Source organism: Paralichthys olivaceus, chromosome 15, assembly GCF_024713975.1.
Source record: "Paralichthys olivaceus isolate ysfri-2021 chromosome 15, ASM2471397v2, whole genome shotgun sequence".
NCBI classification, from domain to species: Eukaryota; Metazoa; Chordata; class Actinopteri; order Pleuronectiformes; family Paralichthyidae; genus Paralichthys; species Paralichthys olivaceus.
Genome location: NC_091107.1, coordinates 6,594,092 through 6,617,732, shown reverse-complemented (window position 1 = coordinate 6,617,732; position 23,641 = coordinate 6,594,092). Strand labels below are relative to the sequence as shown.

The window sequence follows — 23,641 nt, the reverse complement described above, 5'->3', positions numbered from 1 at the left end:
GTAACAGACACTACCTAACTCCAAATTTCCCTTTTAAACATCAAATGTACACCCACTTCTTTTGAAGTTCTGCCTCAGAAAAATGTATATTCAGATAAATAATGACTCCCTAAAACCTTTCTGCTCTACTCGCCCTAATATGCGATAATGATGAAATTAACATCTGCTGACTTTATATACATGTCTTTTCAGCATGACAGGTTTATTATAAATTTAACTTAATATTTTGCACCAGTTAATAAATATTAAAAGGCATAACCTCCTTTTGATTTTGACCTTTCTGTTGCTCTTAAGGAATTAATAGAAACCCTGGATCTGTTTGCCGGTTGAGAGATTGACGCAACAGAGGCTGAGGGCAAGTCTCACAGGAAAATAGATCATCTTGCAGGGTTATAAGTGCAGGCAAAGAAAAAACATAAAAGTGTAGCTGTACTGTCTGAAAACATGCTGTAAAACAAAGGAATATCCCCATTAACTTTAATCAGAGCCTCTTTTCTTATATTCTAACTAACTACTTGAGGTTTTGGCGTTCTCCCACTGTTGGAAGTATTCGACATGTCAGTCCCAGAAGTTAAGGTAAGTTGAGAATCAATAAATTGTTCCAGCACATTAAAACTGTGCTTACATCTGAGGCAAGTGTTACATAGACAAGTCTATTTCCTCAATCTGCAGAATGAGGATTAGTGGCGTTATCTCTGCTGTGGTATAATTTCTGCTGCTGCTGTTGTTGTCTGTCTCAAGACAGAGAAGGTATCACTTTTCACAGGGTCTACAAAAACCACAACAAAGACACTTTCCGAATCAGGTCTTCAAATCACAGCAAAGAAAACAATATTACGAGCTATGTGGAGAGACAGAGTATAAATAGTTTGTAAGAGATCTATTTTATTTTTTTCAAATACCAGGTTGAATAAAACCCAGCCCACATTCCAGTGGGGGGGGGTTGAGAATCAGTATTTTAGCTGGGTGTTCCGCCAAACTTTTCAGTACTTCCAGCATGAACCCTCAGGTCATGATACACTAGCATTCACATTAAAAAGGAAAAAGCAGACTTCTTACTAATCCAGCTTCTTGCATCACTCTTGCCATGTTCAAATTAATATTGCTTGTCTGCAGACTCTGCACCTACCTCCGATTATCCTTGTCCGCTTTCTGGACCTCGACTGGATCTTACTGAACCTCCCAGTAAAGTCACTGGGGTCAAACATGTCCATCGACAGAGAGGCGATGCGCTCCATAACTATCCCATCCTGGCCTTGGCTCTGGTTCTCTAGATGCAGGTCCTGACCTTGGCTCAGAGAATGGCCATCGTAGGGGTCTGAAGCACCACTTTCAACCCCAAGACTGTTCGTGCTTCCTACATCTTCAAGTGACATTTCTCCACTATGTCAAAACCTATCAAAACCTGGCCATCCACAAAACTAGCAAGGGGACACTACATGATGGTTCGACAGCAGGTTGGTAAAAAAAACCATTAGAAAAGTCTTTGAAAAAAAAAGTTTTAAACAAAGTGTTCAGGTAGTCCCAAAATCCCTGTTTTCCTTTTCTTCATCTCATTCTTCTTCTTTTGTCCAGATTTTGGTTTCCAGTTTCTTCTAAAAAGGATTTATGTTGAGTTCATTCAATCCCGAGACAGTGAGCTCATTGCTTTGTTGTTCCAGATACACAAGCTCTCCTGAGGGTTCGGGTTAACATTTCTCGAGTCCCTTTTCACTCTCTATCTACTATTCTTGAACTACAAAATGTGCAATCTCTGAGTCCTCATGTGTTTGAGAGGTAAAAGTTCAGCAGTCTTCTTTTGCTCTCACCTGTTCTTTGTTTAGTTCTTTCTGTGTTACTCGCTCCTCTCTGAGGCACAACTGTGTTTCTCTGCTCTCAGGTGGTGAACAAGGGAGGGATCCAATTCCTAGAGCGCAGCTTGATAGGGCGGTTTGGGAAGTTTGGGTGGTTCTCTCATCCCCTCTCCCTCGCACCGTTCTCTCTTTCCTTTTTTTCTCTCTCTAGGGGTTTTCCTAACTAGACCCCTTGTGTCACCAAGGACAGAGAGAATAATTTCTTCCTTGATTCCTCGCTCACACACCTGTTTCCTTCTCCTTGTTTCATCCTTTTTGTCTCACATAGTAGTAAAGCGCGGCAGAATGGCATGCATGAGCTTGATCCAGCAGCCAACACATGGCATGTGGGTGTGAGTAAGAGTCCCTGTACTCACTGGTCGAGGCTGTTTAGCGAGTTAACCTCAACGTGTTAAGGTGTAGGATTACTGAGGGCAGACACGCCCCTTCACAGAAGAGGGAAACAAAGCCAAACACAAACAGGAAGAACACTGAACACAGAGACTGACGAATGTGTTTTTGTGAAAGTTAGCTGTTACTCTTGAGTTGCAGTTGTAAGATAACAAAGTCAAGCAGCCTGAAATCAGCCCACACAGATAGAAAAATATACATTTAAATACTCACCCCTCGTAATGAGGAACTGATTTAAAGAAAACTGATTTAACAGAACTGCTCTCCTTATATAATAGCATCATATAAATTGATAAAAGTCATCCTTCCTACATCCAATCCTGAGAAGAATAAAAGAATTAACCTTGGTCACAAATGACCTCGAAGCTCTTCCACATAAACAAATCTTACACGCAATACAAAAAGTAAACAGTTTCGTCCCAGGCCTAATTACTGTGGTCCTATCATGCTGGGGAAATCAGGTAATCTTCAATGCTTTTGCTAAACCAAAAATACTGATGTTAAATGTAATGAAATAAATAACATTTTACCACAGGGAAATATAAGTTCTTTTACGAACAAAAATCAATGTGAATGTTTTTTTAATTCTCTTTATCACTCACTTAATTCTCTCACACCCATGTTTGTTAATCCTGCAGTTTACTTTCTCTTTCTCTGTTAGGTAGTTAGTACCTCTCAGGAGACACCTATACCCTGAGCTGACTTCTTGCTGTTTATTCCACTATTGTCATGACATCAACTCCATTGAGTGCTTCACCTAAGTCTTTGTTTTTAGGTGTAAAAACAACAAACCATTCATATCCTTTTTGAAAAGGCTGCAATGCATGTTTAAGAAGACGTGATGAATATAATGGCAGTGCTTGGTTGAATACCAGAGTTACACAAAAAAATATATGAATCTCCACCAATTTTACACATTTGTTCACAGGTAATGTGGGGGTACTATTTTGTTTGTGCAAAAAGAGGGAGGCAACTTAAGTCTAATAAACTGCCTCAAGAGATTTCATGTAGCTTGGGGCTACATCTGTGCTATGACCGAAACACAGTCCAATCAATCTCTGACAGAACAACTGTCAAGTCAAAAATGTACTTAACATTGTAAGTAAAATAAAACAGATGTCTTACTTGTTTAAAATGCGTAAATATCGAATCTTGCGGTACAATATCCCCTTGTAGTTGTAGCAGTATTTTTCTTTTTAGTGGTTACATGATAAAGGTTACGGAAATCTCTATATAGTCTTTATTTTTCTAGAAACAAGCAAAAAATGGAGGCATCCTGTCTTTCTTACAGTCAAAAAAATCAAATCAAATGCATAAAAGAAAATATATGAACTGGTGGGAAGGTTCTGTATTTCTTCCAGTGGATTTAACACGTTCTTTAACATGAGAAGTATCTTGAAAAACATAATTGTAGGTGAGATATTAAAACACAAGGCAGCACAAGACATTTTTAAGCAGTTTGGTACTTTTACTGAGATGCTTCTCTGCCATCGGAGTAGAAAAGCAGAAGTCTGTTTGCACACAAAGTTGATGCTTCCTCGAATCTGGCGAGGAAATAGTTAAAGGTGGCAAACAGGCAGAGGGAGGCACGGTGCCAAAGTCAGTTAGAGAGGCGTGCCATCCCCTAGGGGGACACAACAGCCAAGTATTAAGACACTCACGCTTACGCACACAAACACACACAGACATGAACACACAAACAGGATATTGTTTTTGTGCTTTGATTAACCTGACATCTCTGGCCAACCAATCAAAGAAAACACACAGGTTGGCAAATCATCCACAAGAATTTGTTGAGAAACAAAACCATGCACTTATTTATTTATTCTCATTTATTGTTGATTTCCATACTTTCTTCACTGCAATGCTCATCTACACTCTGGAGATGGTAAGCATCACTTTTTAGGATGTTTCTATTGGCCCTGCTTCCACAGTGGCGGATGTGTGATAATGAACTCAACTGTGTTTCTCTGACAAGCTACTCAGGTTTGTCACTCTCGTGTTTGCTTGACCTGATTAGTCAGTTGTGATTTAACTCAAACTTATTACACACACAATAATCCAATCTATTCTTCCCTATTTACTCTGCATTGTAAAATGTTTTTTTCAAAAGGTATAGAAAGAGATATCAATGATGTGAGGTAGAGCAGCTGACTTTATTTAAATATATATCTTATCCCTTATCTGTATATAAAGAGGAAATAGAATTAACCTACTTGTATAAATTCATTTTATTCATCAAATAGGCGTATGTCAACTCTGCAACTTGAAAATTAAAATGAATCTATTGCTATTATGTGTTTTTCATGAGCCGTCATTGACACATAAAGGAACCTGAATGTGATTTATGAGCTATAAGCGTCACTGTTCAGACACGCTTTGGTTGACTGGGACAACCAAACACACCCAAACAGACAAGCAAGTCACAAGGACATGGGCTGTTTTAAACACCAGGTAAACAACAATGTCTTAGCTATGATTCATTCTGTCTTTTTCTTCTGTCTTCACAAATGTTTCCTACCTATGTGGACATAGAGAAGACAAGCTGGTGCCATCTCACCTCACATACTGTCTGAAAAAAAAAAAAAATCCATTCCCATGCTGATTTGGTCGAGGCCTATAAGGAAGCTGAAGAGAATGTGCCACAATTCTTTTTTAGGCACTTATTCATATCATTTACTTTCTCATATGCTTTTTCATTTCCTCAATTTTTTCCTACTACGTCATTCATGCTATCTTGATCCCTTTCTCAATGACTACAGCAGGAAAAGCAGCAGCTTGTGTGCTTGTCGATTAATTGTTATTCAGAATAATTAAAGACCATTTTACTAAAGTGTTTGTATCATTAATTTGGTTTTATTTTGTGAATTTGGTTTATGGTTAACATGTATGTCTTGTGCTTTTAAACGTTAACTACCACATACATACAACACAAGATGCTATCAGTGGGTACCACGCACCTTTTTCAACTATGTGTCTTGCTTTGACTCGGAGGTGAACTCTCCCCATCCAACAGATCATTTCGTCGCTGATTATAATCCTTCCACTTATCATTTAAATTGCACCCTCTGAGACCTCTGCCGCAAACCTTTTATGTCTCCTGTCACTCAAATATGTAACCACGTTAACAGTTGCCCAGACCGCAAAACCCAGCAACCCGGTCTAACAGGAGACCTGAGAGCAAAAACAAGTTTACTTTTGGCAAATGCACTGATGCAAGACTCCAATTCAGGGGATCACTGGGAAGAAGGGTAAAATTAATGATAGCAGAGCGTCGCCACAAGAACCGGTCTCTTTGTTCAAGACCATGAAGCTTTGCGTAACAAGCTGGGATTTATTACTTTATTTAAAGTACGTATGATTACATAAATATTTTAAATATTTACATTGTCAACAAAAATATGAGTCTGTTTCTAGAGGAAAATCTTTAGATTTGTTTGTTAAAGCAAGTTAAATTAACAACAGCAGGAACAAACTGCAGTATTTTTTTGAAGATTCTTCTAGTATAGATATTATTGACACTTGTGATATTAGCAGTGGTGGTGGAAAGTAAAAATAGCAACACCACAGTGGCATTCAAAACTTTACTTTAACAAAATCACAACTGTTTTATCATCAAAATAAGTACCAAAAGTACTCATTATTTAGAATGGTCCATTTCAAAATAATGTACTCTATTATATTATTAGATAACTACTTTGTGCATTGTACATATTTTGCATAATAATGTAGTTGGTTAATTATATCTGCTGGGTAGCTTATGAAAGTCATTTATTTTAAATTATACAGTACTCAAGCATTATCATTTATTTGTTGATTATACTATGTTTCATTTATCTGAATCAGGAAAGCAACAAACCAAATAAAAGTAGTGAACTAAAAAATTAATTTGCCTATGAAATGATATAAATTAGATTTAACAAAGTAGCAGATAATAGAAAAACAGAAGTTAACAGATCTCAAAACTGCACTTAATTATTTTGAGTAAATGTAGTTAGTTACTTTCCACCACTGGTTTTAGGTGAATATAAGTGTAGTGGTGCATTCCGACAACTGGTTTTAACAGGCACAGGAACAGATACAGTATTAGCTTAGTTTGTTTTCACTGCATGTTTATACAGGCATTGCACTGAGGGTGCCACACACACATCTTCCCTGGATGAAAGCAAAACATTCTCTTTTCTTTCACTTCTCTTTGCAGGGATTTCTCATGTGGACTACAAAGAAGAGATGTCATCTAAACTATTAGAATATAGATGGACAACAGAAGCCTGATTCTCACTGTTTTTTCTTTTAACCCCACTTTAATCTGTGGTCAAAAAGGGGAGGTTTAATGGGCAGTAATTCAAAGGGCTGCACTAAGCTCAGGCAGCAGTGATAAGGACAGTACAACTACAAGTTTGTTTTTGTCTTTCAGCAGGATTACTCAGAAACTGCTAAACAGATTTCCACAAAACATGGTGGAAGGATGAACACAGGCCGAGAAAGAAACCATCTGGAGCAGATCCAGGATTATTTTTCACTGTCTTTAACACCAATACCATGAATAATAATGGGACTAGGAGATAAAAATTAGGCTCATTTAGAGAGCTGATATGTATTAGTGTATGTTATTTGGTGCAGCATGATTAAGTTTAAGGGGAGAGTTGGGCCGTGGAGGACGTTTGCGCTCTGCTGAGTATCATTCTAGTTTTCTCCTGTCGTCAACAAGCCACCACAGCGGCTCTACAATGGTGCCCCCTTGAGCCTATTAGAGAAATAATAAGTCTTCTAATGCCATTTCTGATTGAGTAGGTCAGTTCTGAAGACATTTTTGAACATTATTATTCTTCTTATATTTATGTTTTTAGAAACTATTGCTCCTTTGGTGCAGAAATTATTCTTTATTATATTTTTTATGTTTGCTCTCTCGATGAAGTCTAATAATTTTGGAGTATATAACAAACCTAAAAGAGACTTTTAGTATCTGTATGTGATTGTCACTCACTTGGGAGGGAGAATGTAGCAGAGAGAATATATGATAAATTCTGCTTCTAGGTGAAAATGTGTTTAATTGTTAATATACAGAAAGACCAGGGTTTAGACATTAAACCTGCTATTGTTTAATTTTAAGCACTACCATATCAAATAAGTCATGCAAAGATATTATCCATCAATGTGTACATGCAAACGCACCAAGTACAGTATGCCCATCGGCCTTTCTATACATATATAGACCTGTGTTATGTAACACCACTTCTGGGGTCTCTAATGTGCAGACTAATGCATCAGTAAACAGCCCCAGAGCTCCATCAAATCTAACAGCAGTTCAACAACATCCCCTGACCAATTATATTAAGTCCTAAATCAAACACTTAAAACACACAAGCCAAATAAATTAATGCTCGACCAAAACTCCTTTAGAATTATGTCAACACAAGACACCAGGAGGCTTACCTCTAAGCAGCATGGAGGAGATGAGCTACACACAAAATACAAATTAATCTTTAACGCAACAGCACCTGAGGCAAAGCTAGACAGGGAGAGCGATGGTAAGGAATGTGTGTGTGTGCTGATGTCTCTGTATATGTGTGGACTTGTGTTTGTCTGGCAGAAACCCCAGGTTATGTAAGCCGGTGGGAGTGAGGTGCCTGGTGGTATCTATGGAAACGATGACAGCGAGGGAAGATGGATAGTTCACCAGCAGGGATAAGGGTTCACTAGCAGGGAGCGTGGGAGGTCAAGTACAGTTTCTGCTTCTTTCCCACATGCAGGCGGAGCTCGGTTACATCTTTACAGCAAAGGATCTGATCGGTTAGTACAAGTCAGCAAGAGAGCAATGGAGCTACGATACAGGGAGGTGTCACTGGGTAATAATGGAGCCTTTTTGTAGAGAACAATGCACTTGAACTGTGAAACAAACAACAAAACATATACCATTTAACCACACTGCCTTTGAGCCAAAGATGACCAAAATAACACTTCTGCCCTCTTTCCCCCTTTCTCGCACCTCTCTACCTTTAGCTCATCACTGAAGATGTAGACAAATGTAAAATATATGTAAATCACAGTATTATGTATTACGACCCCTGATTAGACGTTGGACGTCTTTGGTTCTTGCACAAAGAAGTTTATTCACACATAGGTGAGTTTTTTTATAAACCAATAACACATCAATCTTAGGAATCACATCTGATAAGATTAATCTTTGTTACCTAACGAAGTTGGCAAGGAATGTGTGAAACTGTGCAGCAGGATATATTTCACTGTCTGATGCTTGGACTGTACAAAGAGAAATGTTCGGATTTACTCTTAGTAAATCCTTTGTGTGAGATGCTCTATGAATACAGCAAAGGGAGATCAACCATTAATATACATTTGCATTGCAAAAAACAAAATTTTTAAGAATCAGGAAAGACACAGTGTGGTGATTGCTATAAAATCTTTTTTTCTCTTTGTTTTTTTTAAGGTCTTGACATTACATCAACATGTAGAGTGATGATTAATCCACTTGATGTCCCTTGAGATGAATTGCATTATTTATTTTATTTTTCTTTCTTTTCAGGATATATTGTCATGGTGCTAAAATATAGATGAATAAGTTCAAGTGGTGCAGTGAACATATTATACTAGCTATGGACAGTGTAGTGGCATCAGACATTAGAAAACCCTGATTCCTTACATTTGCATTATGAAGCTCTGCTGAAATTGTGCTGTAGTTAATAGTATCCTAATGTAAAATACAATAAAATAATTGGGCTGAGTGGGGCTTTGTAAATCTATGACAGAAATGTGGGAGTGGGGGAAACGCCACAGCAGCACAATGATGTGACAGGCCGTGTGTCTGTGTGTGTTACTTGTAGCGTAAGTCCAGACACAGAACAATGGCGTTAACTGGGTCGCCGACTGGCTGTGCCAAACAGCTGGAGAGATGGATAAGGAGGGTGACTGAGTCAAAAGGAAAGAGGGCAGGGTGGGTGAGGAAATTAAGGAATGGGCCAAAAGTAGGAGCATGAACAAACCAGGCAGGAAAAAGTAGAAAACGTAAGCAGGTGTGATCATCCTGTTATCGACCAATTAACTTCAGAGAAATACGTTAAAAATAGTCAAAACCAAAAAATACACAAGGAATGAAGGCAGCAACAGTATAGTGGAGCTGCCTGCTGTCTGCCTGTATATAAATAATACATGGTCAAACTCTGGCTTTCTCTCACAAAATATTCAGACTGACTCTGAGAATCTCAGCTGCAGAATAATAGAAGTGCACAGCTACTCAGGCGAGATGATGCGCGCCACTGGACCATGACCAGTTCAAGTCTCTCAATTTAAAGGCTGTGTGTTCATTCTCCGACCCATAAGAACGGTTCAATCAGCAGCACAATAATATGTAATCATCTTCACAATGAGGAAACACCGGGTGTTCCAAAGGCTCAGATACAGGCGACGAGACCGCCAAAGCTACATGACAATCAGATTCAGACTGTATCGATCCCAGGGAGGGCATCACACGTACAACACCCAATATGATGTGTGTCAAAAAGCACAGGTCAACAAACAAACAGAGGTCGGTGAAGGACATCAAGATAAAGACTGAGGAGGGAGAATAAACAGCAATAAAAAGACAATAATAGATTTAGATACAGTCACTAAAAGATGTCACTTACTACTGTCTGAGTTTAGCAGCCTGGTAGTAGCAGAATGAATGAATGTTATACATATAATATAAGTTGTTTTTCACCACTAATAAGAGAACTCGGTCAGTGGTTCTGCTGTTGACCAGGCTGGTGTTTCATCACACACAACCGCCACCTAGCATGTTAGCTGAGAGTGTAGCGTGCTATCTTTCCCCGCCATCCCCACCCGTGTATTTACTATCACCGTGGACGTAAACACTGTTGCTGCCTCGCCGCGCCATTGTTCTCTGCGTGTCCGCTGCCGAGGAAACGAGGAAGCGTGTTCAGCGCAGCCGGTATTTTCTCCACATTTGACGTGTTCATGGATGGATGCTAACTCAGAAGCTAACGAGCTAGTCGACCCCCCCCCCCCCCAGTCGGTGGCAGTTAATCGATGTTGAGGGGAAGACGTCGCTTTGTCGTCGGTTAAAACGACACCGGACGCGCCGCTAACGTGACAGGGAATCGAACGGTACCTTTTGTGCGAGGCCCTCGGCGGCTACAGGAGCACTCCCACCCTCCGCTGGCTCTTTGTCGGTGAGATGCTGCGGCTGGTTTCCATCAGTCCGTCTCCTCTCCGTCTCTCTCCCGGCTGACAGCGACACCGCTCCGGGATGACAGCGCCCCGCCCCTAGCAACCAATCGCACGCCGAGGCGCCCGAGACGGAGGCAGGAGACGCTCCTCATTGGTCCGGCGCGGTGTCCGTCGACGTGTCGCTAGGGGCGCAGCCGTGGACCAGGGGGGAGGGACACCTGTCAGGGAGGGATGCTGAGGGGAGAGAGGGATGAGAGGGATGAGAGGAGAACAAGTGAAGAGAAAGACGAATGATAATAAAGCGACATGTGCCACCTCTCAGAGAGACGCTGTGTCTGCTCCACTTGTTTCTGCAGATTGGATTCAGTCTGTGAATGATTCATGCTGTGAAGCTTCCCCCACTACAGTTGTCTATAAGGTTGAGGAGGTGTCCTTCAAAATAATAACAAAACAAAACCAACTAAATAATAATAGTAACTTTATTGATTTCTATAGCACTTATCTAAACAAAGTGCTTCGCAAAATCCATGGCAAAAAATGAATCAACTAAAATAAAAGAGATTCAATTCAGTTAAATTTTTTGCACTGAATCACATATTAATCCATTAAAAAAATCCAATACAATTAAAGTAAATGGTGACAACAATAAATAACAAAAAAACTGAAAAAATGCCTCCATACTGCTCCTGTGGTGTCATCCAAGTGTCCTAAGGCCCCGACATTCAAAATCAGTTTACCCCTGAAACTCCAAAAGTGTTTTGTAGCAGGAAGAGTTATATATTTGAGCTCAGTCAGACCTATTTATTATATACTGACAACAATTTTCTTCACTTGGCATCGTCAGCTGTTTCGGTCTTTTAATCGCAATAATGTTCAAGGGTATGCTGAAGCTAAAGGTAAATCTCATCCATAAATATTACTGTGCCAATCACTCTATGCAGGAATTAAAAAGAGGCAAACACAAACTGCTCCTTCTGTGACGAGACAGTTCCTCGTCTGCTCTTGCGCCAAAAAGCTCTGGAAAGACATTTGCAGCTTTGTCATCGATTGTATTCTGAAAGAAATTAATTTACTTGTGTGAAATGGGTATTTGGTTTCATCGGAAAAAAAGCTGCTTTGGTGCTTTTTGAAAGGATGTGGAGCCAAAACGTTCTAACACAGAACATTTGCTGTTAAAGTTCACTTCTATTTGTTGCTCTTCTTGTTGCTGGAAATAGCTCAATGTGTCTCTGTGTGTTTTGGGTCGTTGTCATGCTCCAGAATGAATCACGCCTCCCCGATGGTGCATCTACAGATCCTAAAAAAAGAGGCTTTAATGGAAGGGCAAAATACTTTAAGTGTTTTTCCTCGTCTTTTTTTTATTGTTTCAGACAAAGAGCCGTCTCTGTGGGGAAAACAATTAACACATAATTCACAAATCTGACTCCAACAAACACAGTGATGTACAGAACATACACTGACAGAGACAGACTCCTGTACCAAATATTATACAACAAAAAATCTGCACAGCGTAATAGGAAATGATTTATCAGAGGGGTTCCACTACTCGGTGTCCGTGGCAATACAATCGCACAATGGTTCAACTGTATATAAAAATGTCATTGTCCTTGACTTGTTGCTCGTTAAACATTATCCAGTTGTTGATTATTGTAATTTAATTAAAGTAATTGTTGCTAAAACAAAGCAATACTGTCTTCTACACAGTATATAAAAGTATAAAAAAGTATAAATAAATACATGAACCAAGTAGAACAGTCCAGGCGACGTCTGACAAACACAGTAACAACAAAACTGAACTGAACACTTTCCTCATGTGTGGAATTAAACACGATTCAACCAGATATTTGAATCCGGTTCAGGTCTGAACAAATAAAAACAGCTTGACTTATCAGTGTCAAAATGCTGCAGATTCATAGTCAGAGCACATAATGTTCATGTAGACGGAGAGTTAATAGTAAACAAAATTGCACGAAAATGTGATAATGCACATTATATGAGAACATAAAAAATATATTAAAAAGGGAAAATAGCTGCTGCTGCAAATTACTGATGCAAATCTTTCTCCCACTGACTGGTTTCAATCATACTTGAATTGTCTCGCAAATTTTAATTTTTTCATGGTAATTAAAAGGATCACATTTAACTTCAATGAAAATCTGTTAAAAATTGAACTTTGACTTTGACTTTTTTTGCCTTTACTGTTGCAGGTTAACTCCGCTACCACATTTCTGTGTCAAGGAGGCTGAAGTAAAGTCATATTTAGAATAAAACTAAAATAAAAAAGCTAATCACACCAGTAAACCCAACAACCGATAGAGCAAGAAAAACGACCAGAATGAGAAGAAAACATGAGCAAACACAGAGAATAGAAATAAGAGGAAGCAGAGTGCTTGATATATGTGTGAATGAATGTCTGATGATAAACTTAATTGTGTTATTAATTTGAATTTAAATAGTGTCATGAAAGATGAGAGATTAAAATGAAAAGTTGGCTTTGCATTCTAACAGTTTGATTATATTTTACAAAATGCAAGCTGTATTTTTGCGTTTCAAACAATGTGATAATCTTAGTTTTTGCATACATTCACTGAAACTGCTGGTTTTGTTCTGCCAACATTATAACTTCATAAACATCAGACTGCGGCAAGTTTTTTTTTTTTTTGCAATCCAAGAATCCTTCTTTGATTTTGTCGAGACTGAAGCTATTGATCCTTGAACTCGTTTTCGGTATCTGTGACTCTGCGGTCACCCTTCATACAAAACATGTCTGTGAGACAACAGAGTCTCAGCTGCTTTGTTTCACAGCTCCCTCTCCTGCTCTGGAGTCACAAACATCTGAGGGATTGTTCCAGAAAAGTACTTCTCTTGCTTGACGTTTAGTCTGAACATCCTCATGGTGGCACTGAGAGCTGCAGTATACAGTTCCCTGGTATTTATTCTTCCATCCACATCCTCTTCTGTGTTATTCCTTTACAGAACAGTTACCCTGAACCATTTCAGCTGTGGGGCAACATGAGCATGAAAGCATGGGAGTGACTGTAGCTCAAGTGGCACAAAGGGGCAACCACCTATTGTAGGGTTGTTGGTTTGATGTCTGGCTCTTTCCCATCCCGTTCTCCTGTGCCTCGGAGCAAGGCACTGGGCCCTTAAGTCTCTGTGTGTGTATAGGACAGAAAAAAAGCTGAACTGCTTTGGACAAAAGTGTCAAATTGTTGACATCTTAACACATGTCAAGAGCATAAAGACACAGCTCAGCGCTCGTTAATCTGGTTCCACTTACATGCAGGAGCCTGAATATTTAACATTTATAGTCCCCTGACTCATAGTTTACATAATACCAGGAGAGTTCCTGCCTCTCTCAGGCGTAGCGAGGGTCTGCGACAGTCAGCGACACCCGCTGGAGGTAGGCCGGCTGCTGGTAGCACGTTGCCCGCGCCGTCTCCATGAAGATTGTGGAGGATGTGAGGCTTTTGCGGTCTTTTTTCAAGAGGTGTCTCCTCTGCCAGCGACAGAGTAAGAGTTCCACCTGTTCTCTGAAGAAGCTGGTGGTCAGGGTGTAAAGGATGGGGTTCAAGGCGCTGTTGATGGGGAGGATGAAGATGACAACCCAGCTGGAGATGGTTCCTGAAGGAGAAGAAAAGAAAAGCAGTGTAGATTTAAATGAATGAAGGTGGGGGTGATGTGATTAATGATTTATATAAAAACAATAGCTGCACAATGTTAACAATGTTAATGTGCCCTGTAAAACCCAAAGCAATTTCAGTGCTTACCGGGTATCTCCACCTTCAACAGTGAGAGGATTTTCACCAAAAATATGGGGATCCAGCAGAGGGCGTCGGAGAACACGATGAAGAAAAACCTGTTGGCCACAGCCACGTCCCTGTGCAGCCTGCTCCTCAGGTCTGTGGCATTGATGCCAGTTTTATAGATGGAGAAGAACATGCTGGAGTAGGAGAAGACGATCACCAGGAACGCCACCACGTTCAGACCTAAAGAAACGCACATGCTATTCACACACTTGAAGTAGAAGTTCATAAAGGTATGAATATATTTGATGTAACAGTCCTGCATTGCTTGACTAAAAGTAGTAAAATCAGCAAAATGTACTTGAATAGTGTCAAAAATAGAATTGGCCCCTTTCCTCTGATATATTATTGATATATTGTTTTGGGGGTTTTACATCATCACCTGTTGTTGGCCTTGCACCAAATCATCTGCAGGTTACTCACAGGTCACACCTCGTAACAAGGCGTGGCTGTCAGCAGCAACACATTGTGGAACTCATTCACAATTGACAGACGTCTTAAAACCTTTCTATTTGTGAAAACGTTGAAAAATGACGTTTATTCTAACTAATCCATTTATGTATTTTATGATCTATTATGATTTATTGTTCTATTTGCTCAGCTCATAATGTTTTTATTATTCTAATCTTATCTGCCTGTCAGGTGTTATTTCTTGTGGTATAGAAAAGTGCTATGTCAATCAAGTTAAGTATTAAGTTTATTAAAAGGTGCCATGGTCAAAGCTGTCAAACAAATGTCAATGTAAATACCAGGAATTAAAAGCTGAAATTTGAAACTTGTGTACATTACAGAATTTTTCATGAAGATACACAGACATTCAATTCCAAGCTGACTTTAGTGACGGGCAACAACAAGTGGCGCCACCTCAAATGAATTCACGTTGTTCTTATTCAAACTGCCAAGTGATACTCGCACCTTTCAAGAGAGAATATCCCCGAGATTCATTCATCCCTGTTGCCAGATTTCCACATGGTTCCGCAGTGAGAACACTGAGTAACAGGAACCAAGACTTATCATGAAATGTTCATGGAGTCATGGTGTTTGATGTGTAATAGCCCCATCTAAGGTGCAATGCTATCCCATGTTCTGGTGGTGGGTTGGTACACTGAGTACAACGCCACTTTAAATGGGATTTCAAGAAAAATAAAGCAGCCCACTGTGAAAAACAAAAATTTCTCATCTTACTATGATTTTAAACACTTTAATGAGTGAGTAAAAGTTTAATCAGGGTCTACAGAGCAATTCTGCTGGTGTCTGCATGCAGATCATAAATAGTTTTATTTATCAGGTATCATACAAAGCAAAGTAAACTGAAATAAATGGATAAATATTCTCATCATCTGCTGCAGGGCTCCTTTTTTATTTTGTCCTTCAACATTTGTCTTTATGAATGCATGTTTATGTTTGGGTCATTCTCATTCATTATTTTTTTTCCAACAGTATTGAATTATTAAGTGAGTGCTTCAGTTTACCTCCAGTGCAAATAAACAAAAAAAGCTGCTACCAGCTTTATAATGAATTATTAAAAATTATATTCATTTAAAACTGAGCTTTGGGGGAGGGGGGGGGGACAACACATTTTTCATAAATTTACCCAGAAAAATCCCTGTGGAATATCCTTTGGCAGTAGGTTTTTCTTGCCTGTCAGAGTGCAGGGGGAAGCAGACTCCATTACGTCCATAATAGTTTCCAAACACATCCTCATTCATTAAGGGCACTGCAGCAATAATGAAGCCCAGTAGCCAGATAGAAGCCAACACCACCTAGCAGCGGGAAGACAAACATGCTGTTAGTTTCTGACACGGTGCTCTTCAAAGCCCACTTTAAAAAATGATTAAAGTTAACTGGCAACTCATTAAATTTCCACACTTTCACTGACAGTTAATTAAGGAGAGCCTGTTGACTGACGAGCCGTCTCAGCCTCTGGACTCTGAGGAAGCCAACAGTAGGGGGCAGAGTTCTCTCACAGAGCAGACTTATCAGGCAGATGGGTGCAGAGTATTGAAAGTAAACATTTGGCACAATGTTATATGTTAACATATTTTTTTTTCATTGAGGCTGAAGGGTCATAAATTAACAGCGATTTGGGTGAGAAGCTTCATTAATCTTTGGGTCTCAATCTTGATTCAAAAACATTGCTTATTATGTACTGACAACATGTTATGTATATGTTCTGTTTACATTGTTTATTTTATTTCTGTTTTTTTCATGTGTTTATATTGCATGTTTACTTATGTGTTACTTTTTTCTAATGTTCATAATGCACTTATCTATAAATAAAGCTGGTGTTTCACAGCCTCTCTGACCCAGAGCTGAAACACTGCACCTCCACATATTAAACAGCTTTGCTGCTCAAGAGAATCTGAGGATTCACTGTGAATCAGACTGCATATAATTTGTCTATTTCTACACACTATACAGCTATAGCTGCAGTCCACCCACTTTATACTACGTCCATTGAAGCAGAAAACTAACCATAATAATGCCACAATAGCGCAATCATTTCGAAGAAGAAATACTCCAGCAGAACAAATCCAATATTTTCATATTATTAAGATGTATGATTATTTTTACACAGCCCACATCATAAGAGTGCAATAAACTCTGGTGCAGTTTCTTTAGAAATTTCTCATATAAATATAGCAAAACTTAAAAAGAATTCAATCTAGTTAATGTGAAATTTCCAGTGTGTGTAGAGCAGCTCACCCCAGTCTGAAGTTTGCCCGGGCGCAGATTGCTGAAGGGGAAGACGATAACCAGGAACTTTTCCAGCGTCAGATAGGTTAGGAGCAGAACAGACACCTGAGAGAAAACATTACAAACTTTTAGATTAGATTTATTTCCCTCCACATAGACACTGTCTTGTGCTCATTATGAGGCTTGAGACATGTTTCTGATAACATCTGTCTTATTACCATCACATCTCCAATTAATAATGCAGCCTCGAGCAAGGAATAAAAAACGAGAAAACTCCTCCTTGTTGGTGCATTCAGGGGCTTTTTCTAAAGCCAATTAAGACTTTAATCTCTTCATTGTCTTCTCTGATGCTGAAATTAATTAAACATGATTTATATTCAATATAAGGCAAAATATAAACAAAACAATTGCAATGTCCATTAATCATATCTCAGTAACACTTGTTAAATTCACAAGATGCTGTAAATGAGTGCAAACCTTTTTGGGGGTTTGATTTGTTAACGATGTGCTAACAGCTCAGGTAATAGATCCATAGAGATGTCACACTTAAAGTTACATGTACGTACAAATGAGCCCAACTGTTCCACGCAGTGAGGTTTAGTTGAATCTCTGTCTCAAAATCGATGACTGAATTCTTCGAGATGCCACTTTAAGACTACATGAATGTGACAGATAGTATGAACTGCAGTGACTTCATACACTACTGTCTCCAGGCCTGTGTGTGTATGTGTGGTAGTGAGTGGGATGTTACTCCACATTAAGTTACCTCTGAGGAAAGCATGGCCAGAAATCCAATGGTGCGACACTCTACGCTCTCCATCCAGAGCAGAGCGTTCCGATTGTACTGCCCGCGAAATTTCACATCGAACACTCCGACAAAGAACAAGTACACACCCATGAGGCAGTCTGCACCTGCACGAAGAGAGACAGTGACCTGAGTCCATTTACAGAGAGAGGTGCTCAATGTGGGTTTTACTGGTGAACTGTCAGGTGCTGGCTCTTCCTGCAGCCAGACTCCATAATTCTCTTATTAAAATGCATGAATATGAGTGTTTTCGCCAGCATGGGACACACATGTGGTGTATGACTGAATGTCAGCGTGTGTGTGTGTGTGTGTGAGTTCGTGCATGAGCGTGCGTGTGTGTGTGTGTGTAGCAGTGGGTGGGCGAGAAAGTTGATGAGTCGTTAAGTTAATTTAAGACTTAAGGAAGCCACAATGACTTAATTTTACAGAGATCTAAAGATAGGGTTAAGGATAATAGAACAAAAGCTCTTTCTTTAGGCCTACAGTCTATGGATAAAACATAGATTTAGTTATTTTTTCATTCTAGTTTAAAAAGATACGTCCCGCCTCAAAATGTGAGAGAGCAGAGCAGAGGGGAGTGAAGCCTGGAGGATGAATAAAACCCAGGGCAGGAGGAGGAGTGATAAGTATAAGCGTGACCAGAGAACTGATGGAGAATACAATGAGACGCAGTGGAGAGGAACCAAATGGTGAATGTCGAGGGAGAGAGAGTATGAAAAAGGGTATATGGATTTCACTTTTTTGTAATTTTTTTGTGGAAAAGCCTTTTTATATCCACTTCTGGTCAATAGCTTCTTTGATTTTTAAAATTCACCCTCGGTGCTATTTGAAATTGTTGTACCTTTAATCACTTTCAAACACCTCCACCCTAACCTGCAGTTGCTACATGTATCAAACTGAATATTTCTCCATATGTAAATAATATCAGCATTATTTTCTGTGGTGTGTAGTAGTGTGTCGTTACTCACAGCAAAGGACTTTGATGCACGCAGCATGCAGATTGTTCTCAGCTCGTATCAGTGACCTCATGCCGATGACCAAGAGGTTACCAAAGCACGTGATGAAGGCCATGACCCACACAGACACCCGCAGCACGATGTTGGCCAGCAGGTCCTCAAAAGATGATATGCCGTCTGTGTTGGGCTTACAGGACCTGACATGAGGGGCATACGAGCAGTACTGGAACTTCTGGAAGTATCTGGCAGAGGTAGATTTAAAAAAGAATAGAGCAAGAATTAGAAATGAAACAAATATGCATAGAAGAGATAAACAGATAAAGACACATGATGTTTAATTATTCTGTGACGTGTGGGGATTGTGATACTTGTGTAGGGTCATACGAACATGTGGGACAGGTTCTTCATGGGCAGAAACATCTTAGTCTGAATATCTGGGATCTCTATCCCTTCCAGCGCCCTATAGAGAGCAGAGTACATGTCTATCCCCGCACAGGCTGCAGCAAGAAGTGTGTGTGCATGCGTGTGTATTTGCGTGTGTGTGTGTACTCACAAAGACTGAAGTTGTGACAAATGGCTAAAATGACTGGGGTGAATGCAAAGAAGAGGATTGTGGGAGATATTTCTGCAAAGAGAAACACACAGAGATAAACTCAGTGGAGCTTGTCGGGATAAAATGTCAAATGCGGCCAAATGTCAGTAAAATCCAGTGTTTGTTTTTGGTTAATTAGAAAATTGGAGGGTGATTTGTATTCAGTCCTTAATCACCCTGGGTGCAAATTGCATCATGTACTTATTCTGTGCTTCACAGCTCCATGCTCAGTGCACAAACACTGTGCATAACGTTTAACAGAGGAATCTAACCACCGATATACAGTGAATGATTACTTGGCTGGCATTGCTGTTAGCCTCTAGTTATTTTTTGTTTTGTTACTCCCTGATGATCTGTTATGTTTCCTGCCATAGTTCCCCGTCCCTCTCATGTGTTGTTTGTTGTGTGTGGCTGTTTGGGTTTTGCTTCCTGGTTTCTTTTTTCCCCTCCAATTCACCCCCATACACCCTCTGTGCTTCTCTTTCTGGTATGCTGACATTTTGTTTGTTAGCTTTTTTTGGAACCACATGACTCTTCTTCCTGCCACTGTACAGATGAGAAGCCCAAAAAATGGGACCTGCCCTCTTGTAGTAGTGACCTGATGGTGGTGTGGTCCCTTCGATTCACCTGCCTGACCAACACTATCTGGATGTTCTTTTACTTTTTTGTTGGGCCCATTTTTACGTCTCCTTTGGCACATCACTGACTTTCTTAAAATGTAGGTAATGACACTGAAAACACTGCAAAAGTCACTGTATCAAGGATGTAACACTCAAAAGAAAATTACGTATTTTTTCTAGCCTATATACTGTGGCCCTCGACTCCATCAATTTATCTTCTTGACTTGTCTTTTTACTTTTTGACTCATTCCTTTTCTTAATCACAATTTAATACCCCCTGCCTTATATTGTCTATGCTCTGAAAAAAATCGGTCTTATCATCAAGTGAGAGCGTAGTGTCTGTGCCTTCATTATCATGTAGCTCACGTTCTGGATGGCAGGAGATAAGCCCAGGTTTGTTACGCTGGATTTGGCTCAGAGTGTTGTTAGACTCAACTCACTCGATTTTTAGTAAAGCCACGGAAGAAGGACAAGGACGGACAAAGTATTTGTTTTTTGTTTTTTTACAAACCAGGCTTCAGTTAACAGCCTTTTGTTAGGGTTACATCACACCATCACACCATCACACCAGTAGCAAGTAATCGTTGAGTTATTGTATGTATATATAAATACATATATATATGTATACATACAGTAACACTTAGTGATGTTTTCACTGGTGTGTTTCATCTAAATTGTATGAATTGTTGTTTTCTGTACCATAGACTGTACCTTTATATTTAAAAACTGTATATTTACATGGAGGGGGGGTCCTCTCTGTGGAGGCCGCCATGTTTTCTATTGTCGTCCAAACTGGACAAACTAAAACCTTTTGAGTTTTCATGACAACTGAAGTTCACCACAGGTTCTCCTTCATGTTGGGAATGGGAGAGTGAGATGAGGAGTACTCAGCTGCAACATGAAACTTCACCTCTAGATGTCACTAAATTCTACACACTGAACCTTTAAGAGCTTGACACTTATGGCAAGAGAGAGAAACTGATTCAGGGCAACATACTGACTTTAAAAAAGTGACATGCTTGGCTATTAAAAACATATACAGACTACAATAGCACTCGGTAGACTGCATACCACCACCAAGGCCCAACAGTCCCCTTAAATTCAATCAAGCCACAACAGAAGATCGGTATCAGTCCAATAAATATGTGTGTGCATGTGTGTAGGGCAGTTACATGCTGATGTGAATTTTACTGCGCTGCGTGTGGGTATTTTAACATTGTCATGCTGTATTAAATTTCAAATAAGTGGAAGAATGTGGCAAAGCTGCTGAATTCATGAAATGAGAGAAGATGAGAACAAATATTCATGAACATATGGCTCCTGTATCTAGTGTTGGAACACTGGAGTAAATAATGAGGAAGCTCTCCACATTTGAGTAATCTGTTTACAGTATGTCTTTCTGAAAATTTTGGACCATGTGTTCAGTTAAAGTGATAAAATGTGTTACTGTCCTGTGAAGAGCTGCCCAGATTGATGTCACGTCACCAGCGTGAAACTTCAGAGTCGGTTGAAACAGACAGTGGTAATCTGTCAAGTTGGTTCAAAGTGATTTCAGAAAGTTAAAGCCAGGGAGTTACGTCTTGTGACAAACAATATCACTCTGTTTACTGTTTTTTTTAGATGCAGTAATTTGTTTTCTTATCATTCACGCCCACCACTAATGAAATGGTTGGAGCCCATTAACTTTATAATAGCATTATTCATGAGGTGGTACTCGGCCTGGCAGCTTTGTTGGTCCTGCTCCCCAGCTGTGAAGGAACAGTGCAGAAATGTGGATATTTGAACACATTTCAATAAGAAAGAAAAACATTGACAGGAGATTGAAATGTTTTTGAAATCTTCGACCATGTTGTCCCGAACATGGTTTTAAAAAATGTTTGCACATCATGAAGAGAACATCTGCTCCTTTTTTGAAACTTTCCCTGATGGCCACTTATCCCTTCCACGGGAAAGGAAGAAGAGATATATAGATTATTTACTCAAGCAAAAGTGGCAATACCACAGAGTAAAAATATGTAATACTTTATTCTTTTCAAATGTTGCTTTGTTGACCAGTTTTTGTTCTCTGCTTTAAAAACCACCGCAATGACATTTCTGTCAATAAGTCCATCACAAGGCTAAAACCTTTTGTTCAGTATATTCAATGTTTTGAATTCCTTTCCAGTGGGAGGCGTTACCAGTAAGATTAATTTATGGTTGCTGATGCCTTGGAGATCCAAATAGTATTTTATAATCCATTTAAGACTAATTCCTTCCTGTTTTAATCCTCGTGAATTGAAGTGGAACACACCTCTTCCCGGGGCCAGACTATCAGTTACTCACAGTTTAAGGAGGGACTTAGAAAGGCTTTTAAAGGTGTTCTTTGGCAGCTCCTTTATCCTGTTGCTGGACAGATTCCTAAACACGTTAAAGGAGAAAATGAAAACAGACAAAAGCAAAATGAAATCATCAAAACAGTTGTATTTGCTTTGCAGAGATTTATCTCAAATACTGATCGACAAGATAAAATCCCTTGAAATGCTCCTGCCTTGTCCATTTCCTTTTTATGTAGTCTCTTCTTGTACGGCTACTGATTATGTTCACTACAGATTTGTTTTATTATATTTCATTATTTCAGTCTGAATGAGAGTGCAGCTCAGGCTGCAATCTTCTGTGTAAGCCTGAGAGAAAACTAACCGAGCTTAACTGTTTTTCTTTGTTTTCCCCCAACCAGCCCAGAGTGTGTATCATTTCAAAGAAGTTGATGATAAATAACAAATACAAATTTACAGTAGTGTCCACAATATAGCTAAATGCTTTTCTATGTGAGTTATAACAAAACCTTCTTCTTGTTACTATGTGGTTAATGTTGGATCCATCAAGAAACCAACATAACCTTAATTTAACAGAATGCTAGAATATAACCTACATAGTTCACTGATCCAGATTTAATGTGGTGTCATGGTGTCGAGTTCTGTCCGTCAGTTGTGTGTGGAAATCTTTTTATTTCAGACCCTGCCGCCCCCACCTATCTGGTTTTTCCCGCCAGTGGAATCACCTCATCTGTTCCCATTCTTTCATCAACTCTCGTCCGTTTCCACTCGCTCTCTGTCAGATTGTCTCTGTGCCATGTGCCTTTGTTTTTCCAGCGCTCTGCTCTTTTCCTGTCTCTTTTGATCCTTATCATGTTACTTGACCTTGCCTGTGGTTTTTTGTTTAGAATTTGCTTCAGCTGGATTCTTGTTCTCCGTTTTCTTGCTTGGATTATTGTATCCTTGTTTTTTTTCCTATTCTAAGAAAAGTCTCTTTACTTTTTTATTTGCCTTCTGAGTTGGGCTCTTGGGCCCTTTTTTTCCCTGAGACTCTGACAATGTGGTTTCACATTAACCACTGAAGATAACCATAAACAGTAGTTCCCATAGTTTGATCAGTCTGTTTTATATATATAAATAGCTGAAAATAACAGAACAGAAAGAGACATATACAACTTGTGCATCACTCACAGCTCAGCCAGTTTCCACAGGGACTGGAAGGTGTTTTCAGGAACTCTTCGTATCCTGTTTTCCATCAGTAATCTGCACAGGATAGAGCTGCTGTCAGAAACCACGGCACAAAGTGATGTGTTCAGCCCCCTGTGGTGGATCCCTGCAGGGACTGGATACACTCTTATTTGTGGCACCATCTAAACATATGGCTGCCCATTTCCAGAATGCTCAGTCCATCAACATTCATCCAAATGCAGACACAAAAGCTCTG

The 23,641-nt window shown here is 39.5% G+C and overlaps 2 protein-coding genes across 7 annotated transcripts in view; both read right to left on the bottom strand.

The window, feature by feature from the left end:
- Window positions 1-2,215, bottom strand: part of fryb (furry homolog b (Drosophila)) — a 42,665-nt gene extending 40,450 nt beyond the window's left edge. For all 3 annotated transcript variants that reach the window (XM_069539745.1, XM_069539746.1, XM_069539747.1), the window contains exon 1: window positions 1,130-2,215. In XM_069539745.1, coding sequence (XP_069395846.1) covers window positions 1,130-1,376 — 247 coding nt within the window. In that variant the 5' untranslated portion in view covers window positions 1,377-2,215. The remainder of the gene's footprint in view (window positions 1-1,129) is intronic.
- Window positions 2,216-10,954: 8,739 nt separating this feature from the next.
- Window positions 10,955-23,641, bottom strand: part of rxfp2a (relaxin family peptide receptor 2a) — a 67,312-nt gene continuing 54,625 nt past the window's right edge. For 2 of the 4 annotated variants that reach the window (XM_069510153.1, XM_069510154.1), the window contains 10 exons: window positions 23,389-23,460; window positions 22,229-22,303; window positions 19,248-19,319; window positions 19,083-19,154; window positions 18,707-18,936; window positions 17,700-17,845; window positions 16,943-17,038; window positions 15,831-15,999; window positions 14,201-14,419; window positions 10,955-14,054 (listed from right to left, as the gene is read on the bottom strand). In XM_069510153.1, coding sequence (XP_069366254.1) covers window positions 13,789-14,054; window positions 14,201-14,419; window positions 15,831-15,999; window positions 16,943-17,038; window positions 17,700-17,845; window positions 18,707-18,936; window positions 19,083-19,154; window positions 19,248-19,319; window positions 22,229-22,303; window positions 23,389-23,460 — 1,417 coding nt within the window. In that variant the 3' untranslated portion in view covers window positions 10,955-13,788. Of the gene's footprint in view, window positions 14,055-14,200; window positions 14,420-15,830; window positions 16,000-16,942; window positions 17,039-17,699; window positions 17,846-18,706; window positions 18,937-19,082; window positions 19,155-19,247; window positions 19,320-22,228; window positions 22,304-23,388; window positions 23,461-23,641 lie in introns of those variants that run through there. The other 2 variants (XM_069510156.1, XM_069510155.1) reach the window with 2 other exon arrangements.